The sequence below is a fragment of the Falco peregrinus genome, chromosome 2, assembly GCF_023634155.1.
Source record: "Falco peregrinus isolate bFalPer1 chromosome 2, bFalPer1.pri, whole genome shotgun sequence".
In the NCBI taxonomy this organism is placed as follows: Eukaryota; Metazoa; Chordata; class Aves; order Falconiformes; family Falconidae; genus Falco; species Falco peregrinus.
The window spans coordinates 92,604,736-92,631,859 of NC_073722.1; the positions used below are offsets into that span (position 1 = coordinate 92,604,736).

Consider the following 27,124-nt stretch of genomic DNA (forward strand, 5'->3'; position numbering starts at 1 on the left):
AAAAAAAAAAAAAAGCACGCAGTCACAGGGACCCAGAGGGTGAAACAGGGCTCTTGATGGGGCAACATCAGCAAGGAGGACACTGCATCACTCACACACAGATTTGATTTCTACAGGGATGCAGGGACTGGCCGGGACACCGCTGCCCTCCTCTGCTCACCCCAGCCCTACCAGAGATGGGAGCACTGGTTTCCAGGGCCCCGGGGCTGGAGGGACATTCCCAGGGGCTGGTTCCTTGGCAGGAAGGAAAGGAGACATGCACACGGGTCCTGCCCCTGCTTCCTTGGGCGGGAAAGGAGAAGAGGAGGAGGATGGACTGCAGCAGCACCTTAGTTCTTCAGGATGGTTTCGTAGGCTTGGTAGATGTACTGGGACACCTCCGGTGCTCGGCATTTCAGGGACAACTGTGAGAAGAGAGGAGAGGGGGTCATGGCAACTGGTCCCATGCTGGTGAGTCACCAGCCCCAAAGCACAAAGCCCTGCATGCTGCAGCATCCCCCCCACCCCCACCATGGGGAATGGGTGGCCCCAGCTCCTTATTTTGGCCAGATAGAAGATATTAAAAGGCACCGAGCCCCCTAAACACCCTCCCCAGGTTGCTGGTGCTCCCCTAGCCCGGGGTGGAGGAGCAGAGACATCCACATGCAGCACAGGCAGGCAGGGCAAGGGGGCAGGCAGAGGCACACACACACTTCATCTCTTGGGGTTTGATTCATTGCCTGTAGCTCAAGAGTGAACGGTTCCCCCAAAGGCATCTTCCTTTAAGTGGTATCAGCCCCTTTATTTGCTCAGAGATTTAATATTAAATGATTCTGAAATCAATTTGCTCCTCAGGCTAGTGGGGAAGAGCTCAGCGCAAGCGGGTGCCCAGCAGGGAATCCTCAGGGATAGGGATCTGCAGCTATCCTCATCCCAAGTGAGCCCAGGAGGGTGGTGGGAACACCCTGACCCTCTGGAATGTTCACCTCCAACAAAGCTCTGCTCTGGGCACCGGCCTCGTGCCACCCCTGCCGGGAGGGAGAGACAAGAAGCACTAAAAGACACGCAGGGCTGGCAGGGCAGCCAGCAGGCAGGTAAAAATATCAGGGGAGAAATATAACCAGGCAGCAGCCAGAGACAGCCCAAAGCCGAGGGAAAAACCAGTCTGCTAACCTCCAAATCCTGCAACAGCGGGCAGGCCGGCGAGGGCAGGCAGGCAGCAGGTACGGAGATACACAGAGAGGTGAGTCAAGGCGACACAGCTCATCCCAACCCAAAGAAAAGAGGCTGCGAGGAAGGTGGGGAAGGGGACGGGGACGGGCTGGGGAAAGCAGGACATCGGGATGGCTCACGCCTGACATGCAGACAGACCTCTGCCCCAAGACTGTAGCTGCAGTCAGGCTGCCCAGCACGCAGGCAGAGCCAGGGATGCCCCAAGAGGGGGATGGGGTTGGGGTTTTTATTTTAACAGAGATGTGCGGGTGGGCTGGGACCTCTCTGCTTCCCTTGGGGGCCACCACAGTGCCTCCCCGCTGCTCGGAGGGAGCCCAGCAGAGCCCCTGTTGCTGCAGAGCCCAGCTGGCCAGCACAGCCCGTGTCTCCCCTTCTCCACATGAGGGACACTGGGACTGGCACAGGGAGGGGGGGCTGGCACCAAGAGTCGCTGGGGGGGTGCCACAGCTGCAGATGTGCCACAGGACTGCCTTGCCCAGCCCAGGCTCCAAGCAGAGAGCAGGGAAGGCAGCGGCCTCGGCTCAGAGCCAGCCTGGGGCTGTTTTGGAGGGAGGCAGGGGAAGGGGCGTACCGTGAAACTGGGATTACTGGGCTGGATCCTGAGCTCTGCCAACACCCAGATGCCATTAGTGAGCTTCAGGGACTGATAGAGCATGTCCTGGCCCTCCACGTTCCTCTTGGCGATGGTGAAGATGTTGCTGCCTTGGAGTTTGCTGCTAACGGCATCTGCACAGGAGGAGAGAGCTGCGGCGGAGGCTGCTCGGGGCAGGGCACCGGGCTGACAGCCAGATCCCTTCGGACCTGCTCCTGCCCCACCTCCACCTCCCCTCCCTCTCCCCAGGATGCAGCACATCCAAAACCCGCCGTCCTCACACAGCAAGAAGGGCCCTATTCAGCCGGGCTCCCAGGTCCTCCCTGGGGAGGGCAGGCCACAATCCAGAGCTCAATTCACAAGTGGAACCGCCCCACTTTGCTCCACAAAGGTCAGCTCACTGCTGCCAGCGGGGCTGAAAGGAGTTAGCTGTCCCCACTCAGCGTCTGCGTGTCCTGCTTGGCACCAGATCTCCCGGAGAAGGGGCTGAGGGAGCAAGGAGGTGCCAAGGAACCTGGCCCTGGCTCCTGCCCACAGCTCTCTGCTCTGCTCATGAGCACTGGACCGCTGCCCTGCCTGTGGGCTGGCTGGGAGGCCAGGCAGTGTCAGGGCTGCACGATCCGCTTCAGCTTCTCTGCACTGAGACTGATCCCAGGGTGGGTACAGCAACTGTCCCTGGCAGCGGGGACATCCCCACCAGGCAGAGCATCTCTGAGGCTGTCAATTTTCAATGACTAGTCAACAGCAAACAAACCAGCAGCTCCTTCCTGGAGCTACGGGTGGGCACAGGGGAAAGCTCTCATCTCCCCGCAGCCTGGGTTGGGATAACTGGGATGAGCTGGTCACCGGCACCCGGCCACAAGCGGAGCCAGGTCCTTCTGAAGGGTTTGGACCCACCTGCGTTGAGAGAACAGTCTTTGATCTGGAACTGGGCCTCATTCTCATTGGGAATGTCTTTCCAAGTGGCCAGGAACATCTGCCGTTCTACAGGGAGGAACAAAATCAACACAGTGATGAAGCTACAAGGTCGCCTGCCCCCAAAGGCGGTAGAACACAAGGGCCATGCTGCCATGTCACTGGTGGCTGAAGGGATCTGTGACACTGCCATCCCCTCCAGCAGCTTCCCAAGACCAGCCTTATGCAGCTGCAGGAAAGTGACCTGCTTTGGGGGGCTAGCAAGCTACGGTGGCTTGGGGAAGAGGCTGGTGTGTGCCAGGGAAGACAAACTAAGGAGTGAGCAAAGCGAGAACTCTCCCTGGCAGCTAGGAGTTTGAAGGCGGCTCAGGCCATCTCAGGTAGCCACAGCGTGGTCATGCTGGCATGGCCAGTGTCCCTGTCTGCTCCAGACTGCCAGGGACATCTGGTTCCCCACTCCCTGCCCAGGGCTGGGAACGTGATCAGGAGATTTCATCAGGGGCTGGGATGGCACCTAGAGACCGGTGGCAGAAGCGCACCTTGCAGGAGCCCCAGCTACCCACGCTCCAACTCACCCATCTTCCCATCCTCCACGAAGAGGATGTGCAGCGGGTACAGGGTGCTGAAGTAGAAGACATCAATGTTGTTTTTCACTGCGACCTGGGACAGAAGGGCACGGGGACATCAACACCTCCTCCAACCTACAGCAGGGAGGTGGCTCCCAAAGCCAGCATCCCACTCCATCTTACACCAGCGATCCCTCTTGAGCCAGGTGCCACCCCAGCAAGCATCAGAGGCAAGAGACTGGCAGCTGCCCGAAGGAGCTGGAGAGGCCAGCGTCCACGCCCTGCATGCCGGCACGCTCTTGGGCATGCTGCTGTCCCCAGCATACAGGGGAGATGGGGAACTGCTGAGGTTGCACCCCCTCAGCCCTCCCTCCCAGCTGCCTCCCTGGAGCTACAGCCCTGCCTCCACCATCTCCCCTGCGCTAGGACAGTGCAAGCAGATGCTCCGCCAAAGCTCGGCTCTGCTGCTGTCGGCAAGGATCTTCCTCCACAGAAGCAGCAGTCTGCGTGGAGCAGGATATCAAGCTGGAGTCAGACTGAGCTCTGACAGCAAGGACAGCGAGCTGAGCATTTCTTCTTGCCCGGTTCCTGCTGTCATGCCTCCCTCCTGAGGGCAAGCGCTCGCCCCCTGGCACCCCCTGCCCAGTCCCCAGCTCCCAGGAGGGGGGATCCCCTAGCATTCCCCACCTGGAGGTTGTTCAGGGGGTCCATCTTCATGACAGAGCCAACAGTGTTCAGTGGAAGGGAGATCTCCACGGACTGGTTCGGGGCAAGAGGTGCGTGGACCTGGAGAGGAGCTGCTGGGGCCAGGCCGAAGCTGCGGGGATACCCGAGGAGGGGAGGGGGTCAAGGTGGGGGGCAGCAAATGATGGCAGAAGGCACTGCCCGTCGGCTGCGGGCCACCTTGGGACTCCCTGCCTTCCTCTACCTGAACCCCAGGAACACCCCTGCTCACCTTGCTGCCCCTGCACAGTCCAGGACCAGGCTGGCTCCTGCCCTGCCCGCCCACCAGGACAACACCAGGCAGCCCCAAAATCTCAGCCCTTCCTCCTACACAGACTCACACCCACCAGTCCCTCAGGGCTACCCCTTGTTGTGCCCCTTGAGGGAAGGAAGGAAGGGCCAGTTCACCAGGAGGACAGAAAAACGGGATGGGGGTTAGACCCCAGAGCAACAGCCTCTTCAGTCAACTTCTTAGAGGCTTTGGTTTGATGATCATCACCACCACAGCCATCAGAGAGAGAAAGGTCATCATGGGAGGCTGTCCCCAGATCTTGCAGCCCTGTGGCCCCTTCCTCCCACCCTTTTCAGCATGCAACCGTGCCAGGGAACGTGCTCGAGAACGTCACACAGCATCTCCACTGGCCACTGCTGATGCAGCCCAGGAGGAACCTCACCTGTTGCGGTTGAACTGGATGGCAAAGTCAGACATGACCTGCAGGGCTTTGTTCGTTAGCACCAGGTCCATGGAGATGGAGCCCACCTGCCGGCTGAAGGTGCCAGAGATCTCCAGCCCCTTGGCCTTCATCGCAGGGAGCCAGACCTGCATTAAGGAGGCAAGAAACTTGCTACAGCATCCTCTCCATCTGCAGGCCACCACCCTCACCCAGTGTGCTACCACGACAGGAAAAAGGGGCTCCTGTCCCACCCCCCCCCGGGGAAGCCCTGCCACAAGGAGTAGACACAGGTCTCTGCCCCCCTTAATGCTGCAGCCCTGTGCTGTGCCAGCTGCTGAGGCTTGGCTGCCCCACTCACCGTTTTGGGTGCCACATAGGATCCTGACAGGGTCCCCACGCCACTGGTGAGATCGAAGAGGTCTCCCAGGCCACTGCCGAGGGGTGCCCCCAGGTTTGCGGGCATCGCGGTGCTGGGTGCTGGTGCAAAGCCGCTGCCACTGCCCATCTGCAGGGGACAAGGGAGCAGGTTATGGGAGGGCACCAAAGGGCAGAGAAGAGGAGGAAGAGGAGGAGGAAGATGCAGAGGGTGAGAAAGGGGTTTGGGTGTGAGGGCACACTCACAGCAGGGCTGCCTCCCACATCGCTTCGCAGCTGCAAGAGAAGAAAGGTGCATCAGCAGGGGCAGGGGCCAGCACGCCCAGGGCCACGGGGGTCCCACCAAAACGCCCCATCAAGGGCACTCTCCAAGAGCATCAGTGTGGGCTAGTGAGGGCCCAGGGTCGGTAGGGATGCCCCAGCAGTCCCAGACCTGATGTGCCACGAGCTGTTTCGGGGCCTGGTCGCCCCCAGAGGGAAGCGAGGTGTCACTGGGGCACCCAACAGGAGGGCTCAGGCTGCACGGGGGGAGCAGGGGCAGCCAGGGGCTGGCACGGGCGCTGGGGCTACACATGGTCGAGAGGGCTAAGAAAAGGGCTGATCCATACCCCTTCCGACTCGTCCCCCATCTCCAAGCAGAAGCAGGTAAGGTGGAGAGAAGAGCCAGCCACATGCAGAGACAAGCCAGGAGAGAGACAAAAAACAGAGAGAGAAGAGAAGGGAAGGAGGGAAGAGAGGTTAGTCCTGCTGCACTGCCAGCAAGTCCACCTGCCTGTCCACAGCTGTCTGGAGCCAGGGGACTGAGCACGACCTGGGTGTCTCATCCCCGCACTCAGCACCAGCCCGTTACCAAATCCTGCAAGCCCATAAAGAGCCAGGGTGGCACTTGGAGGCTTACGGACCGAGAGGGGCAGCAGCGAAGGGACAGTGACACTGCCTCCCCTTAGGGGGTATCTGCTGGATTTTATGAGCAGCGCAGAAGACTCCAAATTAGTTTCCTTTGGGGATTGGGACCATCGCCAGCACCTGTAGGGCAGGCGGTCCCCACCAGGCAGAGGTTTCCACCCCCCCTCACGCTGCAGCCAAACCACTGTTTGGTTTGCATTCCCAGGAAGACAAGCTGTTACCTCCAGATCTCCCGGTGCAGGAGACACCCGTTAAGCCACCCTGCAGCCCGGGAGCAGGGACATCTCAGCCCAGCCCTGCAGCAGCTTTGGGCACATCCCTGCTTCACGCAGCTGTGGGGTTCAGAGGAGGGCCAGGAGGAGCAGTCACCCCTGTAGCACAGCACAGAGTAGGAACACCTACACAGACCTCACGTACTCAGGAGCACTAACCCCCGGCCCTGCTCCAGCCATCTGATCCGGACACAATAAATTGGGGTGCAGTGCCCCTCTGTCTGCACAAGCTTGTAGAAGGAAAGGACTAGCCCAGACATTTCTGGGCAGATGAGCTCGTACCATCCCCAGGAGCTCCCGACAGGAGCCAGCATCAAACCCAGCGCGATGCCACCAGGCTAGCTGGGCATCGGGGAAGGAGCACGCAGGGCTGTGACGTACCAGGCTGTCCAAGCCACCCCCGAGGAGGTCCACAGCACCCATCTGCACAGAGGAGGTGGCGATGGGAGGCCCACCCACGGGGGGGCCCAGGTCCAGGTTCAGGAGGTCACCCAGCAGGTCACCCTGAGTGGGGATGACAGCCGGCTGCTCTGCCGCCTGCCCCCCTGAGGGGGCTGCGTCGGGGCTCTCGGCACTTTCGCTCCTAGAGGGAATGGCAAGGGAAAGACATGAGATGCTGAGGAGGAGTTGCAGGAGCCAAGAAGTCCCACTGGAGACATGAGTTCACCCAGCTGGGCTTTGCAGTGAGTGTTCAGAGACACCCTGTCCCAGCACGACTGCCAACACTTCCAACACATTCTCATCGAGATCACTCCCTCAGCCTTGTAAGGACAGTATTGAATCCATACAGCCCTACTGCTCCCAAGGGGAGGCTCCCCTGTAAGGGGGGCCCTCAGCTCAGCTCCAAGCACAGCCAGTTCTGCACGGTGCTGTGTGTCGCTGTGGCAGCCCCACAGCCGCTTGGCTCAGCATCCAACCTGCCCAACACACAGATCCAGCCCTGGAAGTCCCAGCACAGGGTGGAGAGTCACCCTGGGGAGGCAGAGATACTCACGAGCCCGTTCGTGGGGGCAAGCTCTTGTGCACGACCCCTCTGCTCCCCTCCACGAAGGCGCTGGGAGGTTTGTGATAGACAGAGGCCAGTGTCCCAATGTAGCAAATCAGCTCATCCAGGAGCGTCGGCTCGATCAGGTCAGTCTCCTCAGAGATGAGGGGTTTCTCTGCCAGCACCACCTCCTTGGCGGCCACAGGGTCGGTGGAAAGCAGGCGCCAATAGATGTAGCCACGGTCCCGCAGGTCGGGGTTGTCAGAGTCCTTCAGGAAGCACAGGGGTTAGTGCCAAAGCCATCAGGCAGGGGAAGCCACAGCTACTACAGAGCAACTCCGAGCATCTTGGCCCCATCTCAATCTTGCTGTGGTATTAGAGCGATCACGGGGATAAAAGTTAAAAGCTATTTGTGTCACACCTCTGCTGTACAGAGGCTACACCACTTTGCTACACCAGCCTTAGCAAGGAAACAGCACAAGATGCCTCCTGTGCTATGGGAGACAGTGTACTCGCTCTCCAGGACTTTTTAACTATCAGTTTTTCCAGAATGAAGCTCCATTATTCTGCCTCCTGTCACGGGCACTGCATCGTCAAGCCATTCCCACTGCGGTGAAGCCCACGGGAAGCTCTTGCCTCATGCAAGAGCCATTACCCACCTGCGTGGCCAGGCTCAGCACCTGCTGCACCAGCTCCTGTGTCTCAGTGGGCTTCTTCAGAAACAGCTTCACAATGGCCGTCAGCAGCTGCAGCTGAACCTGCGAGCAGACAAACAGGGTCAGGGAGAGACAGACAGATAGATCACACCATTTTTGTGCAAGAACACAAGAATTTCCCCCATAGGCACTGTCAGGAAGTAACCCCAACCTGCCTCGCAAGGAACCAAACACGTGGCGACAGCTTAAGCGGCAGTGACAGCATCAGGGCACTTGGCATGGCTCCCAGTCAGGTCTGCAGCCCATTTCAAGCTGATTATCGCACCCTCAGCCCGTCAGAGCCACAGGTTGACACAGAGGTTACTGGGCAAGATCTTCAGACCAGGTTACATGGTCCCACAAAAGCAAAGGCCAGAGCATCCTCTGACTTTTATGAGGATAAGCAGCAGCAATTCACCTCTGACAGTCCCTTTAGACCTGAGACAAGGCAGCCAGGATGGCTGGCTTTGCTATTTTGCATTTGTAGACTTTCCCCTGGCCACTATGACTTAGTTTCACAGTGTTTTGCACAGGGGGTTGTAGGAAGCTTCTACAGACTGAAGCCTCAAAAAATTTCACAGGCAAAACCACTGGCCTCAGCTGCCCTGGCAAAAGGGTCAGGCATGGTTCCCCCTGCTCATTTCAGCTGTCTGACTCCATTTTGCAGCTCCAACGGGCTGATCCTGTCCTGGCACAGAGGAATGACCAGGTGACCACTGCACCCTTCCCAGCTGCTAAGGAGGGAAGACAACTGGGTCACCACCTGGTGGCATTTCAAGGGCCACGTTCTACACCCAAAGCTGCTGTGGGACACTGCTACCCCAAACACCTACAAGAAATACACCTTCACAACCCTGCTAGAGAAAATTCCTTTGTTAAATTCTGATGAGCACAAGCTTTGTCACAGCATCCAGTGTCACCCCTCAACCAGTTGATTCTATTGGCGGCCAGACCACCACTGCATGAGGGGCTCTGCCCCATCCCACCGCACCTGGGTGCTTTCATCGTGGAAGCCCTCCAGGAAGCTCTCCAGCAGCTCATCGGCGTTGTCGATCCGCTCAGCGTACTCTCCTACAATCCAGATCATGGCAGCCCTGGCCTCAGGCTCATCCAGAGAGTCGAGGTTCTCGCAGAGGGTGGCAATCACGCTCTCATACCTTCCCAAGGAGAGGACATACGTTCACCAGAAGCAAGAAACCCAAGTCCTAGCTCTGCTCTGACTTCAAACCACATCCCATCACCCTCAGCAGAACAAGGACATTGCCAAGGGCACCGGCAAGAGCCCCTGCCACCTGTATGGGGCTGTCCCTTCTCCCCAGGGCTGTGGCACAGCGTGACACCGCCCACACTGATCCCTCTCTGGTCCCAGAGCACGCTCCCCTGCTCACAAGCCCTGCTGCTGATTTAGCTTCTCAGCCCCACTCATCTGGTCACCCTTCTCTCTGCAGCAGCCCTGAGTCACTAGCAGAGTTCCTGTCCATTACTAATTCAGTTCATTAATATTTATTACCAGTATTAGTACACTACTTCCTGACTACAGTGTTACTATTCATCCTGGCTCAGCTGGAACACACCCCTCCCCTCCTGCTGCCCTTGCTCCAGCATCAACAGCGCTGAATTAAGAGCCAGAGACAGTTTACGTTGACACGAGGGACCTCAAAGTCCCTGCCAGCTCCTGTCCATTTGGGTCTCTGGGACTGCCGTCACGGGGCTGGGAGTGGCTTTCCTGCTCTCAGCTTAACTCTTAGGGCAGCACTGACTAGCAATCGCAACCCCGACTGGCAAAAAAAACCAAAGCCATCTTCACTGCAGGGAGGCCGCAGGTGGCTTCACCACTGATCATCCCACCAGGAGGGAGCAGCAGCCCATCCCTGGGTCCTTGTAGGGTCCCCCCCCCCCCCCCAAGCACAGAGGGGCAGAAAGAGCTCATCTAGGACCAGGAGCATCCACCCGAGGCTCGCAGGCAGCAGCCACGCACTTGTTGGGGTACTTGCGGAAGATGTCCTTGATGACAACAATGGCTTCCTGCACCACGTAGTTGACTTTGGTCTGGATAAGGTCGAGCAGGGTGCTGACACAGCGCTCAGCCGATTGCTGTCAGAGGGAGTCGCTCAGTCAGGTGGCATGTTCTTACATCCCTGTCCCAAAGCCTCTGCCACCCTTCCGACATCCCTTCCTTGCTGCCTTATCATCCCCTCCATGCCTCTCCCAAACCCAACCCAGACCAGAATGGGGGATGCACAAGCATAGTCTCCCCTTCCCATCCAGGTCTGGCTCCTCCTCATCCCCTCGCATGTTCCCGGAGCCTCCCCTCCCCCCACATCATGCACTTCAGGCCACAGGATGCAGAAGCACAGCAGTGAGCCCACACCTTGGCTTGCCAGGGCACCAGCATCTTGCACCTCGCCTTAGTTTGGGTCTGTACAGCCACACGGCTCAGTGTGAACAGAGAGAGCAAACCAGAGCTAGTGCCATGGTAATAAATCCCCCTGGCTTCACTGTGGAGGAGATGGATCACTCATGGCAGAGCCAGGCCAGCTCAGCTTCCCAGTGGGATGAAAGCCTGAGCCAGCTCCAGCACATCTCCTGCCTCTCATCAGCGCCCAGCTCACTGGCGTCGAGCTGTTTGTCTCACGTGACTGAGGATGCTCTGCAGTAAACCCGGTGCAGGATCAGCTGGCTCAAAGCTACACAACCTTGCCTGTGAGCCTGCCTGCACCTGGGCCACGCAGAGCCACCGTTCCAGCAAGGTTTTTACTAATCCTCTTCTTCAAATAACCCCCAAGGGGAAGCAAAGCCTCTCAGCCCCTCGAAAAGAGATTAGCTCCCTGCCAGGCCCTGCTGCAGTCCCCAGACAAGCCACTTGTATCATCCACTGCATTAACACACCAGGCACAGCTGCAGGCAGCTGGGTCTGCAACACAGCACGAGGCAGGCTGGGATCTTAAAACAGCTCCGGTGGCAAAGGGTAAAGGGATGAAATACCCTCCTTGCACCTTGTCTGTGCCCTGTGGAACAAATGTTCATCCCCAGGCAGGCTCCAGCTCATTAGGGCAACTCCTGGGGTGAGACGAACTCCAACCCATCCAACGTGCTGGGGAGCGATGCCTTGCCTAACCACAGCTGCCATCAGGACCCGAAGTGACCCAGCACTCACCTCCACCTTGATGGCACAGCGGCCAATGGCTCGAACCGCCTTCCTTACGAAGTCCACGTCCACCTCTGTGGCATACTCCTTCAGCTCGGCCAGCACCTGCCAGAGGGGACAAGACACTAAGAGCCCAGCAGCAAGAAAAGCCACCAGAAAAGCTTGGTAGTGACCCAGCAGAAGCAGACTGCGTGGTACAGCTGCTCCCTCCACAACTTGCAAAGCTGGGTCTACAATTTCTCAGACAAATCCCCTCCCTGGGAGGCTGGAGCTCCCTGCACAGCCCACCCAGCAGTCAGGCAGACCCTGACCTGCGCAATGTTGGCCTGGGAAGCCAGGCGGATCATGATGTCCAGTTTCTCCAGTTTAACGTAGATGGGGTCATTGTACTTCACAAAGAACACCTTCATCTCGTGCTTCAGGATCTCAGGCCTGGAGGACAACAAGAGGCAGTGATTAAGGCAGGCGCATGCTCCTTCACTTTGACCACAATGAGAGATGTCAGAAATCTTCCAGAAACCATGGTTTTCTCCAGAGCTTTCTGAACACCCGGTACTGCTATCGGATGATTCCTCTAGTGGCAGAAGCAAGATCCGAGCTCTGCCCCCACCTCCAGGCTCTGACCCAGGCAACAACCAGCAGGCAAAGCAGCGCAGAAAGGGAGTTGTCCTCCCCAGAAAGCTGCGTGCCAGTCAGGAGACAGATGGGGATTCATTCGCCTGACCCTGCAGCTGGCTAACGCCCAAGTCCATGAAAATTGATTACTCCATTAGCCAGCTACAAGCATGAACCATCACCCCCTGACTGAGGCTGAAGATGGGGTGGTGAAGGCTTGAGGACACTGAGGACATAAGCTAGGGAAACCCAGAGCTGGAGAGCAAGCAGCTCTGGGCCAGGAGGATGAGGCTCCTTGGCCACCAGCACAAAGTTCTGGGGGCCTGGTCAATGTCAAGGAATCTGAGACATCGTCATTATCCCCCCAGGACTCCGTCCCCTGGCTCCCCTTTCTGGTACCAGCGCAGAGGACAGAGCGCAACCTTGCCACAAACAAGGACCTGACACAAGGCAACAGGAAACGTTCATCTCGCCAGGGCTGGAAGGGATGTCTGGGGGGGAGCAGCAACGCAAACCCAGACCCCAGGGCTAGGCTGGACCTTTCTCATGAGATCATCCTCTCTCTAAGCTGGGAAAGAGATCGGCCAGGTCCAGCTCCAACTCCAAGAAGCTGACCTGCCTTCCACATTCCCGCTCCCAGGGACACTAATTGCTTTCCACTTCTCCCAGAAATTGCTGCTATTTTTAATAGACAACCACGGCGATAACTGGTAGGACAACAAATCATCTGACTGAGGCTGTCAATGCAAAGCATGGCTCTCCAGCTGGCCAGTTCTGCTCGGGGCACACATGTGGGGCCTCGGACACCTCCTGCCCACCAGCAATTTTAGATCAGCAAAGGGACAAAAGGACTCTCAGCACTTATTCAAAGAGGACGACTGCATAGAAACAAGCTGATATCACAAAAATTCCTCTCTAGACATTCAATGACTAAAGCAAAAGCCTCAGCTTTTGGCCTTTCCATCTTTTGCTCTCCCCAAATAAATAAATTAAAATAAACCTCTCCTGAAGATCCCAGCTTAGCTCCCGGCTTATTGCCTCACCTGACACACTGCGCTCAGCCCTTGGATTTTAAATAATAGAAAAGAAAAACCCCATATGACAGGTTGTGTCAGCAAAGCCCTGACACTGCCGCCGTCAGAGGGTTGGAAGCGTCGGGAAGCAGCTGCAGAGAAGAGGGAAAGCCCGAGCCAGGCTGTCACTCCTACCCCCCCAGGGCACCCACCTTTTCTGCACGATGAGGTTGATGTTGCGGAGAGCCACATACTGCAGCTCAGGCTCTGCGGAGAGCAGGGTGACCAGGGGTGGGGCCAGCTTCTTTAGCAACGTGCCATAATAATCCAGGTCCTTCGACAGCATTTCCATGAACTTCATCAGCACCTTCACGGCTGAGAGCACCACCGCTGAGTTGGCGTGGGACAGCCGGGGCGTCACTCGCTCACAAATGCTGGAGGTGTCAGGGGTAAAAGAGATAGAAGATTATTTCAGAATGTCTTCCTGCTTAAACATCGCTGCCAGTACTGACAAAGAAGAACAAGACACTGGCAAAGATTGCACCAGGACAGCTGAGCAACACTTGAGACCTTCCCAAGAAATGCTGAATTGGCTCTTAAACGCCCGGATGAAGGTTATTTCCCAAGCCCTGCAAAACCCTATCGCAGTGACACCCTTTCAGGGCTCCCTAGCACCTGTCGGCCCTTGCTGTGTGGTAAGACCACATTTTGAAGCAGCTTGGGAAGCACAGTCCCTGTGCCAGCATGGGGACAGGGCTTGCTACAAGACCACATTGATCTCCGGACAGTTGCACCCAAGGCACCATGGCCAGCAGATGCCCACTGTCCCGCACCTCCTGCAGTAGGATTCCAAGCATCAGGAGGACAGAAATGCTTCTTAGATGAGAAGGGGCAGCGTCAGGCCCTTCAGTTGATACCTCCCTGTTCCCCTCCCACTCTGAGCCCCACTCCGGACACTTCGTGGTGCCCTGAAGGCAGCGCTGCCCCAGCAGCACCCCCAGCCTCCCTCACCTCTGGGCTTCCCGGTCATCCTTGGGCATGTAGTTCGCCAGACAGTCGAGGATGAAGATCTGGCCCCACTCAGTACACTCGTTCAAGGCCGTGAGCAGCTTGTTGATGGACTGGGGGTTGAGGTCCAGGAGGTTACTGCTCGGGTGAGACTCCGCTATTTCTGAGAGCGCCGCTACTGCATTGGCCACTACCTGCCAGAGGAGACAGGACACATTAGGTGACACCAAACATGGTTCAACAGCCTGGGGGAAAGCTGGTGCAAGTGGATGAGCTGCCAAGGATCGGTATCAGCACCTCGCATCCCAGCGACATCTGGGTACCAGCTTCTCCTCCCCACCAGCTGATCCTCAGGAGATGAGCAATCACCACCAGCACGGTCCCACCACCCACACCACATCTCTAACAGTTTGCACATGTTCAGCAGGAGTCAGCCTTGGCCCCATGCCCAGCACAGAGGAGCCTGCTCTCGCTCCCCTTCCCCAGACAGCTCTGAGGAGCCCCATCACTTTCTGTGGAACCTCCCAGGCTCGCTGCTCTGCCTGTGGCAGGATCTGAAGAGCAGCAAAGGCTGGGGGAAGAGAAACCCTGGGGAAAGCAAGCTTTGAAGTTTCTCATGCCTGGGGAAAGGCAGGGAAACTAACACTGGCCAAAGCCCAGCTGCTAGGAAACCCTCACCAGAGGCAAAAGCCGCCAGCTAGGTGGTACCAGAGCCAAGCTTCAGCTCCCCTCTACCACCACCCTCTGCTCTGAGCTGGCTGGGGCAACCTCCTCCCCACTGGGAACAGAATAATAACACACTGCCAAGGAATTGCAGAAACCTTCCATCCAGGAGACAGGGTTCCAAGGACACAGCCTGCAGCCCTGAGAAACAGCTGTCCCCAGAAGTGGTATATTAAGCACCAAAAAGAGAATGAAGGGGAACATGGGAGGGAGGGAGTCAGCATATGAAGATGAAGGAAAGATGAAGAGAGAGCATTTACTGCCATTTGGATGAAGAAGGCAAAAAATAATCACCATGGGGTTGGAGTCTGAGATGAGGTCTTTAAGGGTGTCCAGGAAGCCCTGGTCCTCCACCAGCTGGGCATTGATGTCATGGAGCTTTGCCACACAGACAGCTGCTGTCTTGCGCACGTAAGGGTCCTCGTCCTTCAGGCACTTCCGCAGGGGCTCACAGAGATACTCTGTTATCTTGTCCACGCGGATGCAGCCCATGGTCCGCACAGCCAAAGCCCGGATCAGTGGGTTTGGGTCCTCACAGTCCTATAGGGATGAGAGGGGGAGGTGAGATATCCTGGGCCACCGCTCCTTGAATCAGGCACTAGTGGTGGCTTCAGGACCGCCATTCTTATTTGAGTACCTGAAGTCTAGAGGGTTTAACACTCAGCTCTCAAGAACAAGTCACGCAAGAGAGAGGTCTGATCTCTCGTTCTGCAATCTGGCACCCAGAGGGTTTTAACACCATCAGTTCTCACTGCAAGCACACCTCCAGCAATCTGATATCTTCATCACTTACAGCAAGTATCTGAAGTCAGCTGCTACCCTGCAGAATGGCCACCTGACCTGGGAAACGCATCTATCACGTTTATTGTGTGGGATTATTTTTTTTTCCCCAAAAATGCCAAGTTCCCTCTAATGCCTACCAAGTCTTTTCACAGTATGATTTGGCAATATCTGGGCTCCTAACAAACACGGTCTTCAATTCCCAACTCCAACTGGAAGATCACGAGGGCTTTCTCAGCTGCAGAGACTTCAGCACATAAGCTCACATGACAGCAGTTCGATCACAGGAGCTGCCCACAAGCAAAGCTGCCACTGACAGAGCAAGTGGCACAGTACAGCTGCCAAGAAAATGTTTTTCTTCTGCATTACTGGACAAATTTGCTCAGTTATCTAGAGGAGTAGGGGAGCCCCTACTCCTGAAGGGAGAGGCCTTGGAAACCTGCCCATGCTCCCTTCTTTGGAGTGGGGTACACAGCAGGTTAGTGTGGTGGCCATGGATAAAAGTGGGGATGCATGTGGTGGGCTGAACCGACCTGCTGCAGCGCGTGGCTCTCAGGCATGCAGCCCTCTCCTCTCACCTTCACGAAGGTGTTGACTGCCATGATAGCCATGTCTGGCTGGCTTTTGGCATAGTTCATCAGGTAAAGGTAGACCAGCTTCTTCAGCTCCAGGTTATCCGTCTGCATGCAGTTCACCACGTCCGGGAAGAGAGCACTGAAACACAGAGTGCCTCCATGAAGGCAGGACATGGCCACACTGCTGAGCCGGAGAAAGGAGATGCCGCTGCCTATGGGACTTCCCTAGGTGCGTGGCCATCCCCTTCCTGTGGCTCAACCCACTCCTGAAGCCAGATGACCCCAGGCTGCTCTCCCATGACCTGAGCCTAGCCTGCAGCAGATGTGGCTAAATCACCCATCCCCAACAGGTTTTTATTTACAGATCTGTATCAAGAGTAGCTCAAAATGGCCCCTGATGGACTGAAATTGAGTTCTCCCACACAGCTCTGCTGTATCCCAGCTCCAGTGTGCGCCCACTGCCCTGGGAGAAGGTGCAACATCCCCCAGCCATCACAGGACAGCACAAAAGCCTCCAACACCTGTGAGAGGACGTGGAAGATGAGCCATTCCCCCCTCGCCTTCTGCAAAACCCTCCCACACAGCCCTACCAAAACCATCCTCTGCTTTTACAAACATTAAGGCTGTCCTGCTGCAAAGTGCTTGTCCCACATCCTAGCATCACCTTAGAGCAGTAAACAGCCAGGACTAAGGAACAGCCCCACTCCACCAGGTGAGCTCTGCAGCAGAAAGATGCTCTGCTAGGAAGGAGCGGAGCTGCCTGCGTGGAGTGGGGGGCTTCCCCTTCCCCAACCACCCTAGAGCTGGGGATGCCAGAGACACTGTGTCACTGCAGACAATAAACACAAACCAATTAGACTATTAAGATACAGACCAATTAGACTACTAAGCCACCTTAGGAGAGCCAATTGAGATCAGAGGGCTAACACAGGAGTTATTCCACCCTGACAGATGTCCCTTGGCTCCTGGAAGCTTCTCTGCCACTGCAAACCCAGCCATCAAACAGGACCAAACCCTTAAGTCTGGGGCGCTGCACTTCGCTGGTTCCCTTGCAGAGCTCCTGCTACCAGCACTGCTGCCACCCACCTCAGCCGGTCCCTGGCACCTCCCAGGGAGGGGCGAGCTTAGTAAAGTGCTCTCCTGCAGCCTAGAATACGCACACACGGAAACAAAATGGGCTGCCACAGCCGCTATTTCTTTTCCAATCGGTGTAGCTCCTGCTGAGTGCTGACCATCCATGTGGAGCTGGGCAGACCTTGTCGCCGCAGCAAGGGCTCGGTGATCTCCCCAGGGTTTGCATCTGCTTGTCCAAAAAAACCGCTTTTCTAGGGAAAATTCACCCCTAGTCTTCCCTCACCCCTATGCAGGTAACAGCGTCAGGCAAGTCCCTGCCATTGCCGGTGTCATGTTCTCCACAGCAGCCCCAGGACAGAGCGTGACCTGCTGCAAGTGCTCTGGGAGCCAGGGATGCACCGATTCTCCAAACCCAGAGCCCAGAGTTATTTTTTTCCTTTATCTACCATCAAAAGCACCGTGAAAAGCACAAAGCACTGATGCGTGTAATGCCCAGGGTGTGCAGGGACAGGTCTTTGCAGGGAGGAGGGGACGGAAGGGCCACGTGCTGCTGGGTCAGGCAGATAAAGGGGAAGAAGGAAAAGCAGCCGCCTGACCTTTGGGACTGGAGCAGCTGCAAAAGGCTTATCGACACCAAGGCAGAGACACTGACCCTCTGCCGTAAAGGCTCAGAGGGGGGTTCTGCTTGGTTTTAGCAACACGTGAAGGAAGCGGCAATAATCCCCAACAAACTTATCTGGCAGCCAGACCAATCCTCTTTTAGCCAGATTACTACCAAAGCCAGGCAAGCCCCTGCCTGCCAGACGGCCACGCTTACACAAACATTTCCCTCCCGTAACAGAAGGTATAGCAGTGGCCAGGAGCTCGCTCGGTCCTTGCCCAAGACGAAAGCCAGCACAAAACCCCCTCAGAAGCAGCAGGGGAAAACAGGAGCCCATGAGCCATCTGGACACCATCCTGCCACAGTTTGGTCTGGGCATCCCTGGCACAGTGCTGCCACACACCTGACATCTTTGCCGACGGTCATAGACGCTATCACCTTCTTCACAGCCTCCTTCTTCTTCTCCTTCTTGTCGCTGTTCAGTTCAGCTTTCAGCTCAAATATCTCCCCTGAAGGAAGGGGAAAAAGAGGCGTTCAGGGGTTAGGGGATGGGCACCCACCCCTCTGCTGGGTGCTGCTCCCAGGGGAGGGACAGCACAGCTCCCACCTGCTGCGTGCTGGGGCTCCTTTGCCACCCCAGGTGCTCCGAGGTGGGAAAGGGGATTTAACTTCCCAAACGTCTCACCGAGGGCCAGGGCTGCTCTGGGGCTCAGCACTCATCCATGGAAATGGAGATGAGCATGCTAGTGCATCCCTGTGACTCCTCCAGCCCCACAGGGCTTTAAGGATGGGAGAGAGTGCAGAAGTGGTGAGCACAAGCACTCCACACCTCAAGCACAGGACATGAGGTTTAGTCAGTGGGTATTTTCAGCTGTGGAGCAGCTATTGCAGCACACAGTGAAGCCCCAGCCCTGCACACAGTGGTTGGGAGGCCCTCCCCTACCCAGGGAGCCCACCACAGCCTGGATGATGGCAGGCACCTGCAGCAGCAAATGCAGGTGGATTTTGGGAACTGCTCCTCAAGCCCATGCAGGGGATGGTGGATCCCAAATCCTGCTCTGTATGTGGTAGCAGTCCTCCAGCCCAGCACCTTGCTGGGGGCAACCAGTGGCTTCAGACCCAGCATGGTCTCCTGCCCTCATGAAGCCACACTGAGCTCTATTCACTCCTGGGCAGGCAGATTGAAGAGAAGATGCCACATAGCTTTCCTCCACATTAATTCCTTGGTCTGGAAAGTGCTTAAATCAAACACCCTGAGTGCTTCTGTCCCAGCCCAGGGGAGCTCGGGGCAGGCGGCCATGTCCCACAGCTGCTCCTGAGCTGCTAAAGCAAATAACCTAGCTGCCAACAGCCTTGTCTGGCTTCAGGGGGATGGTGATAAGGTGCTCTGACCCCACAGCAGCCCAGGAGCTGCCCCAGCTCCATGAGAGCAAGGAGGGTGTCAGCCACAGCATACCACATGGGCTTAGGGCATCCCCACAAGAGCTGGAACCTCCACCAGCTTCCCACCTCAGGGATAACCCTCCCCAGCTGGCTTATACAGGTGCCAAAAGAGCCTGATTATTTTGGGAAAAATTGTGTGACCCTCCTGCTCCCACTCTTACCTTTCTTTGTGGTAGTGAAGTACTTGGAGTCCGTCATAGTGGTCTCCAGCTAGCAGCACGTCCCTGCGAGGAGAGGCAGACCAGAAAGTTTGAGGGTTGATAATTTCCTTGCTGGGGTTACTATGGAAAGCTCCAGGAAGGAAAAGCCAGGGCAGGGAAAGAGCTTGGGATCTCATAGGAAGAGTCACAAGGAGATGAAGTGCCCAGAGAAGCCCGTTCCCCAGGGGAGGGCAAGCGCCTTGCAGCCACACTGGCGCACCACGGGCTCTGCTGATGAGTGGGGAATCAGCTGGTTTGCTAAAGAGGATGTGGAGGAGGAAAGCAGTTGCTGAAGATGCCAGCATTCACCCCTGCTCAGGCTACAGCCCCAACTTGCTTCTCTCACCAGCAGCAGCAGCCACTTTGCTCATCGCATCCCATGCTGAGCTGGGCAGCCCTTGTCCCCACAGCAAGGGCCCAGTGATCTCCCCAGGGTTTGCATCTCCTTGTTCAAGAAAATGCTTTTCTAAGGAAAATTCACCCCTCGTCTTCCCTCACACCTATGCAGGTAACAGCCCTGGGATGGGGAGAGGAATCGAGCAAAACCCAAGGCTCAGACCAGCGCTGGTGTGAGGGGACAGCACAGCCAAGGGGCACAGATCTGCCAGCACCCAACCAAGCAAGATCAAAAGGAGCCTCTTCCAGAAACCACCCCTGCTCCAGCAGTGTTGCTTTAAATTCAAAGGGTTTGAGGTTGCCGCCCAGCACTCGAGGCTGTATTACATAATTCAGGCAGTTTAGGGCAGATTTATGGCTTGGCAGGCTGAGGAAGCCTGGTGTGCAGGCAGCAGATAGCCCCTTCTTAAAGGTCAGCAGGGATTTGTCTTTTCCAACTGTTTCACCCATCTTTCCTTCAACAGCAAAGAAACCAGAGGATCGTCCTTGAAAGCCTGCAGTGGCCTTGCTGTTTTGAAGGGGCAGGAGCACAGAACTCAAAGCCAAGTGGAAAAAAAAAAAAAAAAAGAGCTTGCAAATGGTTTTAAATGTAAATGAGCATCTTGAAAGCCAAACGCAGCAATCCCCTGTGAGCACACAAGATGCAGCCAGAGGAACAGTGTCCTCTGTTTTCTGTTCAAGCTGGATAGGGATCCCCAACAGGGATAAAAAGAAAATCTGGTTAAAATCTGGGGGCCGAGCCTCCTAGGCAGCGCATACAGCCAGAGCCAGCTTGGCAGACTCTTGAGAGAAAGTTTGCATCGGTTCGGGGCTCACTTCGGGTACTGGCAGCACACTCCCGATGCTGTTAGAGAGGGGGCACGTCTGCCACTGTGCTACCCCCGCCCTGCCAAGGCTGCCCCGTGAGAAAACTGCCTCCCGGGCAGCCTCACATAAGACACAACACTGCTCCCTGCTTCGGTTACCTGGGATTTATGCAGAGCCTTTTTTTCCCCCCTAGGTCGATGGCTCTCCAGCGAACAGCAGGAGCTCCCAGGCTGCGCCGCAGCAGCTCTCTGCGCCTCACTGCGGATCCTGTCCTGCAAGAGAGGGAGGAAGGAGGATTTACTGCAGTCCCTCAGATTTCACCGACCTGGCTTGCGATCAGCCCTGCTCTGCAGAAGTGCCTGGAAAGCAAACTTGAAGCCTACCAGGGAATTTCTGCAGCCGGCTGGGAGACATGAATCACGCCTGCTGCCTTCCTGAAGCTTCCCAGTTTCCCAGAGCCCTCTGGTAGCGCTGCGTGTGTTTTAACCATCCAAACCCCCACTAATTTCAGAGACAGAGACGGCCACCCATCTCCCCCACTTCTTTCAGCCCTGCAGTGCTGACAGCTGCTTCCAAAAAGCAAACTGCTGCCTCCTCCTCCTGCCTGAGCTCGAAAATTAAGACACCCCTTGCTCCCCACACCAACACCTCAAGCTCCCCAGCAGCAGGACCAGACTTGCAGCCACCCAGCACCTCAGGCAGGGTGATGAGAGGCCAAGCAAGACTCCAAACACCTGCCAAAGCTGGGTGCTCTGCACCCTGTGTGTGTCCCCAGGCTAACAGAGGGTGACGAGGCAGGGCTGCCTGCCAGCACAGGGATGCAACTGCTGCTGGCAAAGCCCTGCTGAAGGTGAATTTCCCCAAGCTCAGCCCTTGGGCAGGGTCCAACGCTGCTGTCTGGCTCTGGTTTTAAGGAGGGCAAAAGAAACGGTTCAGGGACTGCAGAGCAGCTCTTGCATTACCCCATGTCTTTCTAAACATGTCTTTGCCCAGCTTGAACTGGGCAAGGGGGAGGACGGGGCAGGGACCCCTCTCCCAGGCTGGAGCCTAAAAGAAAATAAGCCAGTTACCTGGCACACGGGAGCAGGAGGGATGTCAGACGCAGAGCCAGCAGCCTCAGTCATCTCATTTGGACAGATCTGATTGTTTAGAGTCATCACAGTGAGTTGCAAGTTCTCAACCCTTGCTGAACACCCTGCACCCAGAGATCGAAAACGGGCAGCGGGAGTTCATCTGCAGGCAGGGAGACGATCAGCACTAGCTGATCTCCTGGTGAGGGACTAAGCAGAGTGGCAGCTCCTGACAGCCAGAAGCAGCAACAGCACTCAGAAAAAGCAAGATGCAAGACTTGCAGTGACAAATCAAGGAAGACAAAAAGTCCCTGACCTTGTGGTGGCTCAAATTTTACCTCAACTTCTTGACAGACTTATTTTAAGCCAGTCTTGCAAACTGGATTCAAGGACTTCAAAGTGTTTGTAAGCATCTGGTAGCAAAACAGCGGCTGGGTGTCGGCAGGGAGCACCCAGAGCTCACCCACACCTAGTGCAGGCTCCTTGGGTCCGTTTTGAGGACAAGCCTTTGCAGCAGCACAAACCCGTGCCCTCCCTGGAACCCTGGACCTACCATCCCAGGGCACAAGGTTTCCCACACCATCAAACCCCTGCCCTACTGCAAAGTCCTCTGCTCCCAGCTGGTCCCCACAACCAAGGAGAGTGGGAGACCTCCTCTCTGAAGCCCCTGCTAATGGTGAAACCGGAACGTGTGCCATCCACAATCCCTCCTGTATCTCCCACCTTGCAGGCTGCACCAGCCAGGCTCAGTGATACGAAGAGGAAGGTGTGGGGAGCTCAGCACCACTCAGCCCTCTGTGCCAGCTGCTGGGAGGGAAGGGGCTCTCCAAAGAATTTTATCCCCAATCTTATTCACCCACGACAACTAAATTCAAGAGCTCCAGAAGACCCAGAGCAATGCTGCTCTTCCAAGACCCTCAGCGCAACAGCGGCCACGCCGCTCTACCTCCTACACTTCCCTTCTACCTGCCTCAAGGTGGAAAACATCATCCACATTCACGCAACACGCAGCAGAAGGATCCTGCTAAGTGCTGCTACATACACCTTCCTCAATGGATACAGCTTTAACAAGTTATTTTGCTCCTGCGATGCAGCACCAAGGAGCCCATGGCCCAGCTGGAAGAAGCACCATGGTTTAGAGCATCTGATTTTCTGCTGCTCATGAAGCACTTTGAGGCTGAAGGAGAACCCGGCGCTCCTGCAGCTGAACTCACATGGCTGAACACAGGACAGCATGTTCCCCCCAGGACCTGCAATTCAGAGCTGCCAGGCGATGCACCCACACAGGCACAACATGGTGCAAGCCCCCTCCTTGATCTCAGGCCCTCAGGTCAGGAACATGCCAGAACTCATCCAGCCCCTTCCTCCCAGCTGCCATACCAGCAGGCTCCAGAATTCAACCATCCTGGGTGAATAACATGCTCCTAAACCTGAGATACTGCAACAAATGTGGCATGGTGCTTCTCGTCAAGGTGGGTGCTGCCAGCAGGCTCCCAGGGATGACACTGAAGCCAAATAAGCTGTCACTGGTGCCACTTGTTTTCTCTTACAGAGAATGGAAGAAGAAAACTCATTAGTGACCCCCAGCTACTTTTACTGCCCTGTTTTAGGCTAATTCCTCCATCCTAGGGGGCCGAGTTGCTGCTGACTGAGCCATTCCAGCAATAGAGACCTGTGGCCTTGGGAAGGGATGTGGGGAACGTGCTGCTGCTGCCGCTCTTCCAAAGGAATGAGCCATCTAAGCATCACTTGAGCATTTAAACCATGCCCAAGACACCCCAGCTCCCTGGCTATTACAGCAAGAGGGCTCACCATAGCTCCACTGATCTTTCTATAGACTCTGTCACAACCCAGAACAGGAGTTTACTGGCTGACAGTAAATTTTAATCTTCCCAGCCTGACATGTGTCTTCAGGAGGATCTGACAAGGCAGGCGGAAAGGAAGGAAGCATACACAGGGAAACGCATCCGCTCCAGCCCTGCACAGACATGCATCCCTTGTGCACCAGGGGATATACGATGGTGCCTGATGTGGAGGGAGAAGCAAAGAGGAGCAGGAACTCAAAGGGCAAGCTTCTAGGAAACAGCGGGTCAGCTGAAGGTTAATAGGGAAAGAAAACTTCTACAAGCAAGCAATGCACACTCTCACAGCTGCAAATAAAGCACTTGAGGTGGATCAGTAAAACCCAGCAAGTCAGCACAATTAAAGAAAATTAAGACAGACTGAAAAAACCCTAAACATTGAGACAGATAACTGAGGCCATTGGGACTTCACACAACTATCCTCTGCTGATATGAAGCATCTTCAAGCTAAAGCAAAAGGCCAGGCAGGCACGAGGTGGTGATGGCTCCCCACACCTCTGAGCAGCACTGCATGTCCCTGGCCTCAATGAACGAACCCCCTGGACCAGGCACAGACATCAGCCGGGGAAGATAAAAACCCAAGCATGGAGGAGAACAAGCGGCTGAGGATACGAGAGCCAGCAGCTGGAAGAGACTCATGCTGAACGCAATTCTTTTTTACCTCTTTATTCACAGCAGTGAAGTTACATGGTGTATACCGTCCGGCTGATGGTGCGTAGCTGTGGGCACAGCTCCCACCCCTGTGCTCAACCCTACCTCTGCCCCACGCCTCTCCCTGCAGCCAGCACAAAGCCCCAAGGGCTCACATCAAGCCCGTACACACTCCCTAGGAACATATTTTTCCTAAGGACTGGCCTAACCGGGGCCAGTCTTAGCTCACACTCAGCCCCGCAGCACGCAGCAACATGGGGCTGCAAGCCTGCTGTTGCATCCCAAGCTTGGCTCAAACCTTCATGCCCCGTAAAGGGACCTGGGCTGTCCCCACCTGCAGCCAGGCTGTGCCCAGCCATGAAACAACCCACCTGCACTGCCACAGCATGGCACAGGTGCCCTGTGCCGTGCCACCAAACCTCGAGGGCTGGCAAGACCCTGTAGCTTTTACCCTGAGTTGTAAATATACTCCGCAGTGTCCCCTGCAAAGGAAATGCCTGAAGCCAGCGAGCACCACAAATTATCCTGCACCTTCTAGAACAGGAGCCACCAATTAACAGCAGCAGCGAGCGCAGACAACAGCCTGTGAAGCCAGTGGGCTGGCAGCCAGCACATCCTCTCGCAAAGCTGTTACTGACCAACACATGCGCTTTCCAAGGGGGTCCATCTCACATCAACCAACAGGTTAAGGTGCCCCCTTTTAATAACTCGTGGGTAAAAGCCTTGCCAAACTCACTGCGGTATTAGCAAGGTGCCCAAAATGGTGGCAGATCAATTCAATTGCTGAGGCACCACTTGAGTGATCCAAAACCCCGAAGCGCTGGCACCTGGCCCTTAATTAACCCAGATGGCAGAAGGGCCACAAGAGCAGCTGTATGCAGAAAAAGCGAATCATGGCTGATACGTCCCATCAACCAATAACTGGGAAATAAAACCCACAAACAGACAAAGAAAAGTCCCAAGGTGTCCCTGCACCATACACTGTTGGGCAACACAGCACGTGGGGATCCAGCACTGCAGGGCCCAAAGCATTGTGCTCTGGAAAGCTGGGGAGGATTTTGAGCAGCATAAGCCCAGAGATCACCTTGAGTAGGGATAACACCTCCATGTCCCTCCTCCTACAGCACCAGCTGAGCACCCTCAGAGATGCTGAGGACCTTGTTCTGGAAGTGCTGGAAGGCAGCATCTGCCCCAGTGACAGCTTCCTGCGGCACAGGAGACGTTCTTCTCCTGGGAAAGCCAGGCTTTGCAGGGCTCTGAGGCCACACACCTCCTGCCACGGAATTCCTAGCCTGGTTTGATCAGAGTGTGGGCCAACACCTCTGGAAAACCCCACAGGGTCCCAAACTGTCAGGTCCATTCAGTCCAGCAGCCTGAGTCAAGCAGGAAGCAGCCCACGGTTCCCCTGGCCACATCTGGGGGCAGCAAACCAGATCGAACCAACTGCTTATCCAAGGCACCCCTTTAACATCCCACACCCCAGGCAAGAGCAAATGGCAAAACCCTACGTGAGGCTGCACTGCTACTCTGGGACTGTAGCCCTGACAAGTTTCATAACTCTGCCAAACTCCACACCATATGAGGCACCTGCGGAGAAGAAGGAGAAAACCTGTAACATCTCCTTTAGGAATAAGCTGTTTCACCGATTCCTTTTTATCAGGCTTGATGTTTTCTCCAAAAAAAACTCCACAGAGGAGGCAGCAAGCACATGATATCAGACCAGGTGCCTCTCTATCCAATCCATACCCAGTTCCCAGCTTATTTCATGGCTCAGCTCTGTACTGACCTCTTCCCACAGATCTGCACGGTGCCTTGTTGTGCACTGAGCCACGGCACTGCCTGCGCAGAGGCCAGGCCCCCGCAGCCCCGAGAAGGGGGCACTGATGGCAGCAACAGCTTCCAGCCCGCAAAGCCACCCCAACCCCACTGCCCCACCACACAGCCCAGGGCACATTACACCCAAAAGCAGCAGTAGGGAGGGAAGCGGGTCCAGTGTGCTGGTGAGCTCCGCATGCCCTTTGGCTCTCGAGTCCCTTGCCTCCTGCCCCGGAGATGTGTAGGTCCATGCCATGCCATACCAGCCAGGACACAGGGCTGCACCAGCAGGACCCACCGAGATCAGGAGGCAGATGAAGGGGCAAGTCCTGCGCCGGGCAGCCCCTGTGGGCAGGGACACCCGCACTTCCCAGGCATCCTACCCGCCGGTGGCTCCGACTGCGGGCGAGGACACAGTGCCTTGGGTTCTGCTGGGAGACACAGCCGGTGGAGGGGAGCAGGCCCCGGGGCTGACCCCCCCACACCACCCTGGACGGATCCGGAGGGCCGAGCTGGGCCGCGGAGCTCCGGGAGGGCCCGGGGGGAGGCGCAGGCCCAGCGACCACCCGCGGCGGCACGGCGCGGCGGGATGCGGCTGGGCTGAGCGCGGGGGAGGCGGGAGCCGGACTCCTGGCTGCAGGGGACCCTGCGTGCCGCCGGGCCCGGGCAGAGGGCGAGGCCGGGGACGCCAGGCCGGAGCAGGGGGGCAGGAAGGCCCGGGCCCCGGGAGATGGCCCGGAGCGAAGCCCACCGGCGGAGGGGGGCCCAGCCCGCGGTGCGCACAGCTAGAAGCCGGCAGCAATCCCCGCTGCGGCAGGGGCCATGCCGCGGAACCGCCGGGAGCGGCTCCGGCTCAGCCCTCCCGGCCCATACCTGCTGCCGCCGCCGCCCGCTGCCACCGGCCCAGCGGAAGTGAGCGACGCGCGGGCGAGCGCTTCCGGGGGCGGGGGTGATGGGCGGGGCTGGGGGGCGGAGCCAGGGCATGCCGGGCAGCGAGATGGGGACCGGGGCACACACCCCGCGCCCCCCGCCCCTCCCCGCTTCTGGGGGGGGCGGGGGGCACGGGGTGAGAGGAGCCCACAAGGTCCCATCTAGCACCCGCGGGCCTGCCCGTAGCCCTGGGCCGGTGGTGGATGATCAGGTGGGGGGTCACTGTCAGCGGTTCAGGCCCCCCCAGCGGTGCCCGGCAGACGCAAGGCGGGCGCGGGGTTGTCCCCTGGGGGCCGGTCCCCGTGTCCCCCACACCCTGGCTGCCTGTCCCCGGGACTGCCGTGCCCCCCCCCCCGAGCTGTTCCAGGGATGGGGGCCTCCGGCGGGACGGTGCTGCCCGCGGGAGGCGGTGGCGGCACCGGGTGCCCCCCTGCCCGGGCGGGGGGTACACACCCCGCCGCAGGCGGACCCCCACCGTCCCGGCATGCACCGGTGGGC

The 27,124-nt window shown here is 57.1% G+C and overlaps 1 protein-coding gene and 1 non-coding gene across 3 annotated transcripts; both read right to left on the minus strand.

Annotated features, from left to right (window-relative positions):
* AP1B1 (adaptor related protein complex 1 subunit beta 1) lies at positions 1-26,636 on the minus strand. Of its 2 annotated transcripts, XM_055796880.1 has the most exons (24): positions 26,570-26,636; positions 20,457-20,570; positions 19,057-19,119; positions 17,856-17,961; positions 15,781-15,916; positions 14,717-14,962; positions 13,703-13,893; positions 12,904-13,125; positions 11,375-11,495; positions 11,073-11,168; positions 9,894-10,009; positions 8,907-9,072; positions 7,880-7,978; positions 7,230-7,489; positions 6,617-6,818; positions 5,666-5,686; positions 5,304-5,333; positions 5,041-5,187; positions 4,683-4,828; positions 3,973-4,102; positions 3,295-3,379; positions 2,702-2,788; positions 1,784-1,938; positions 1-404 (listed from the first exon to the last, which is right to left on the minus strand). In XM_055796880.1, exons 3-24 carry the CDS (start codon positions 19,091-19,093, stop codon positions 330-332), a joined length of 2,874 nt encoding a protein of 957 aa, XP_055652855.1. In that variant the 5' UTR covers positions 19,094-19,119; positions 20,457-20,570; positions 26,570-26,636; the 3' UTR covers positions 1-329. The 2 variants fall into 2 exon arrangements, with proteins under 2 accessions (XP_055652855.1, XP_055652856.1); XM_055796881.1 differs by lacking the exons at positions 5,304-5,333; positions 5,666-5,686.
* Positions 4,453-4,557, minus strand: LOC114011047 (small nucleolar RNA SNORD125). Its single transcript, XR_003552789.1, has one exon. It is a non-coding gene; the product is annotated as a small nucleolar RNA SNORD125 (small nucleolar RNA).
* Positions 26,637-27,124: the final 488 nt, after the last annotated feature.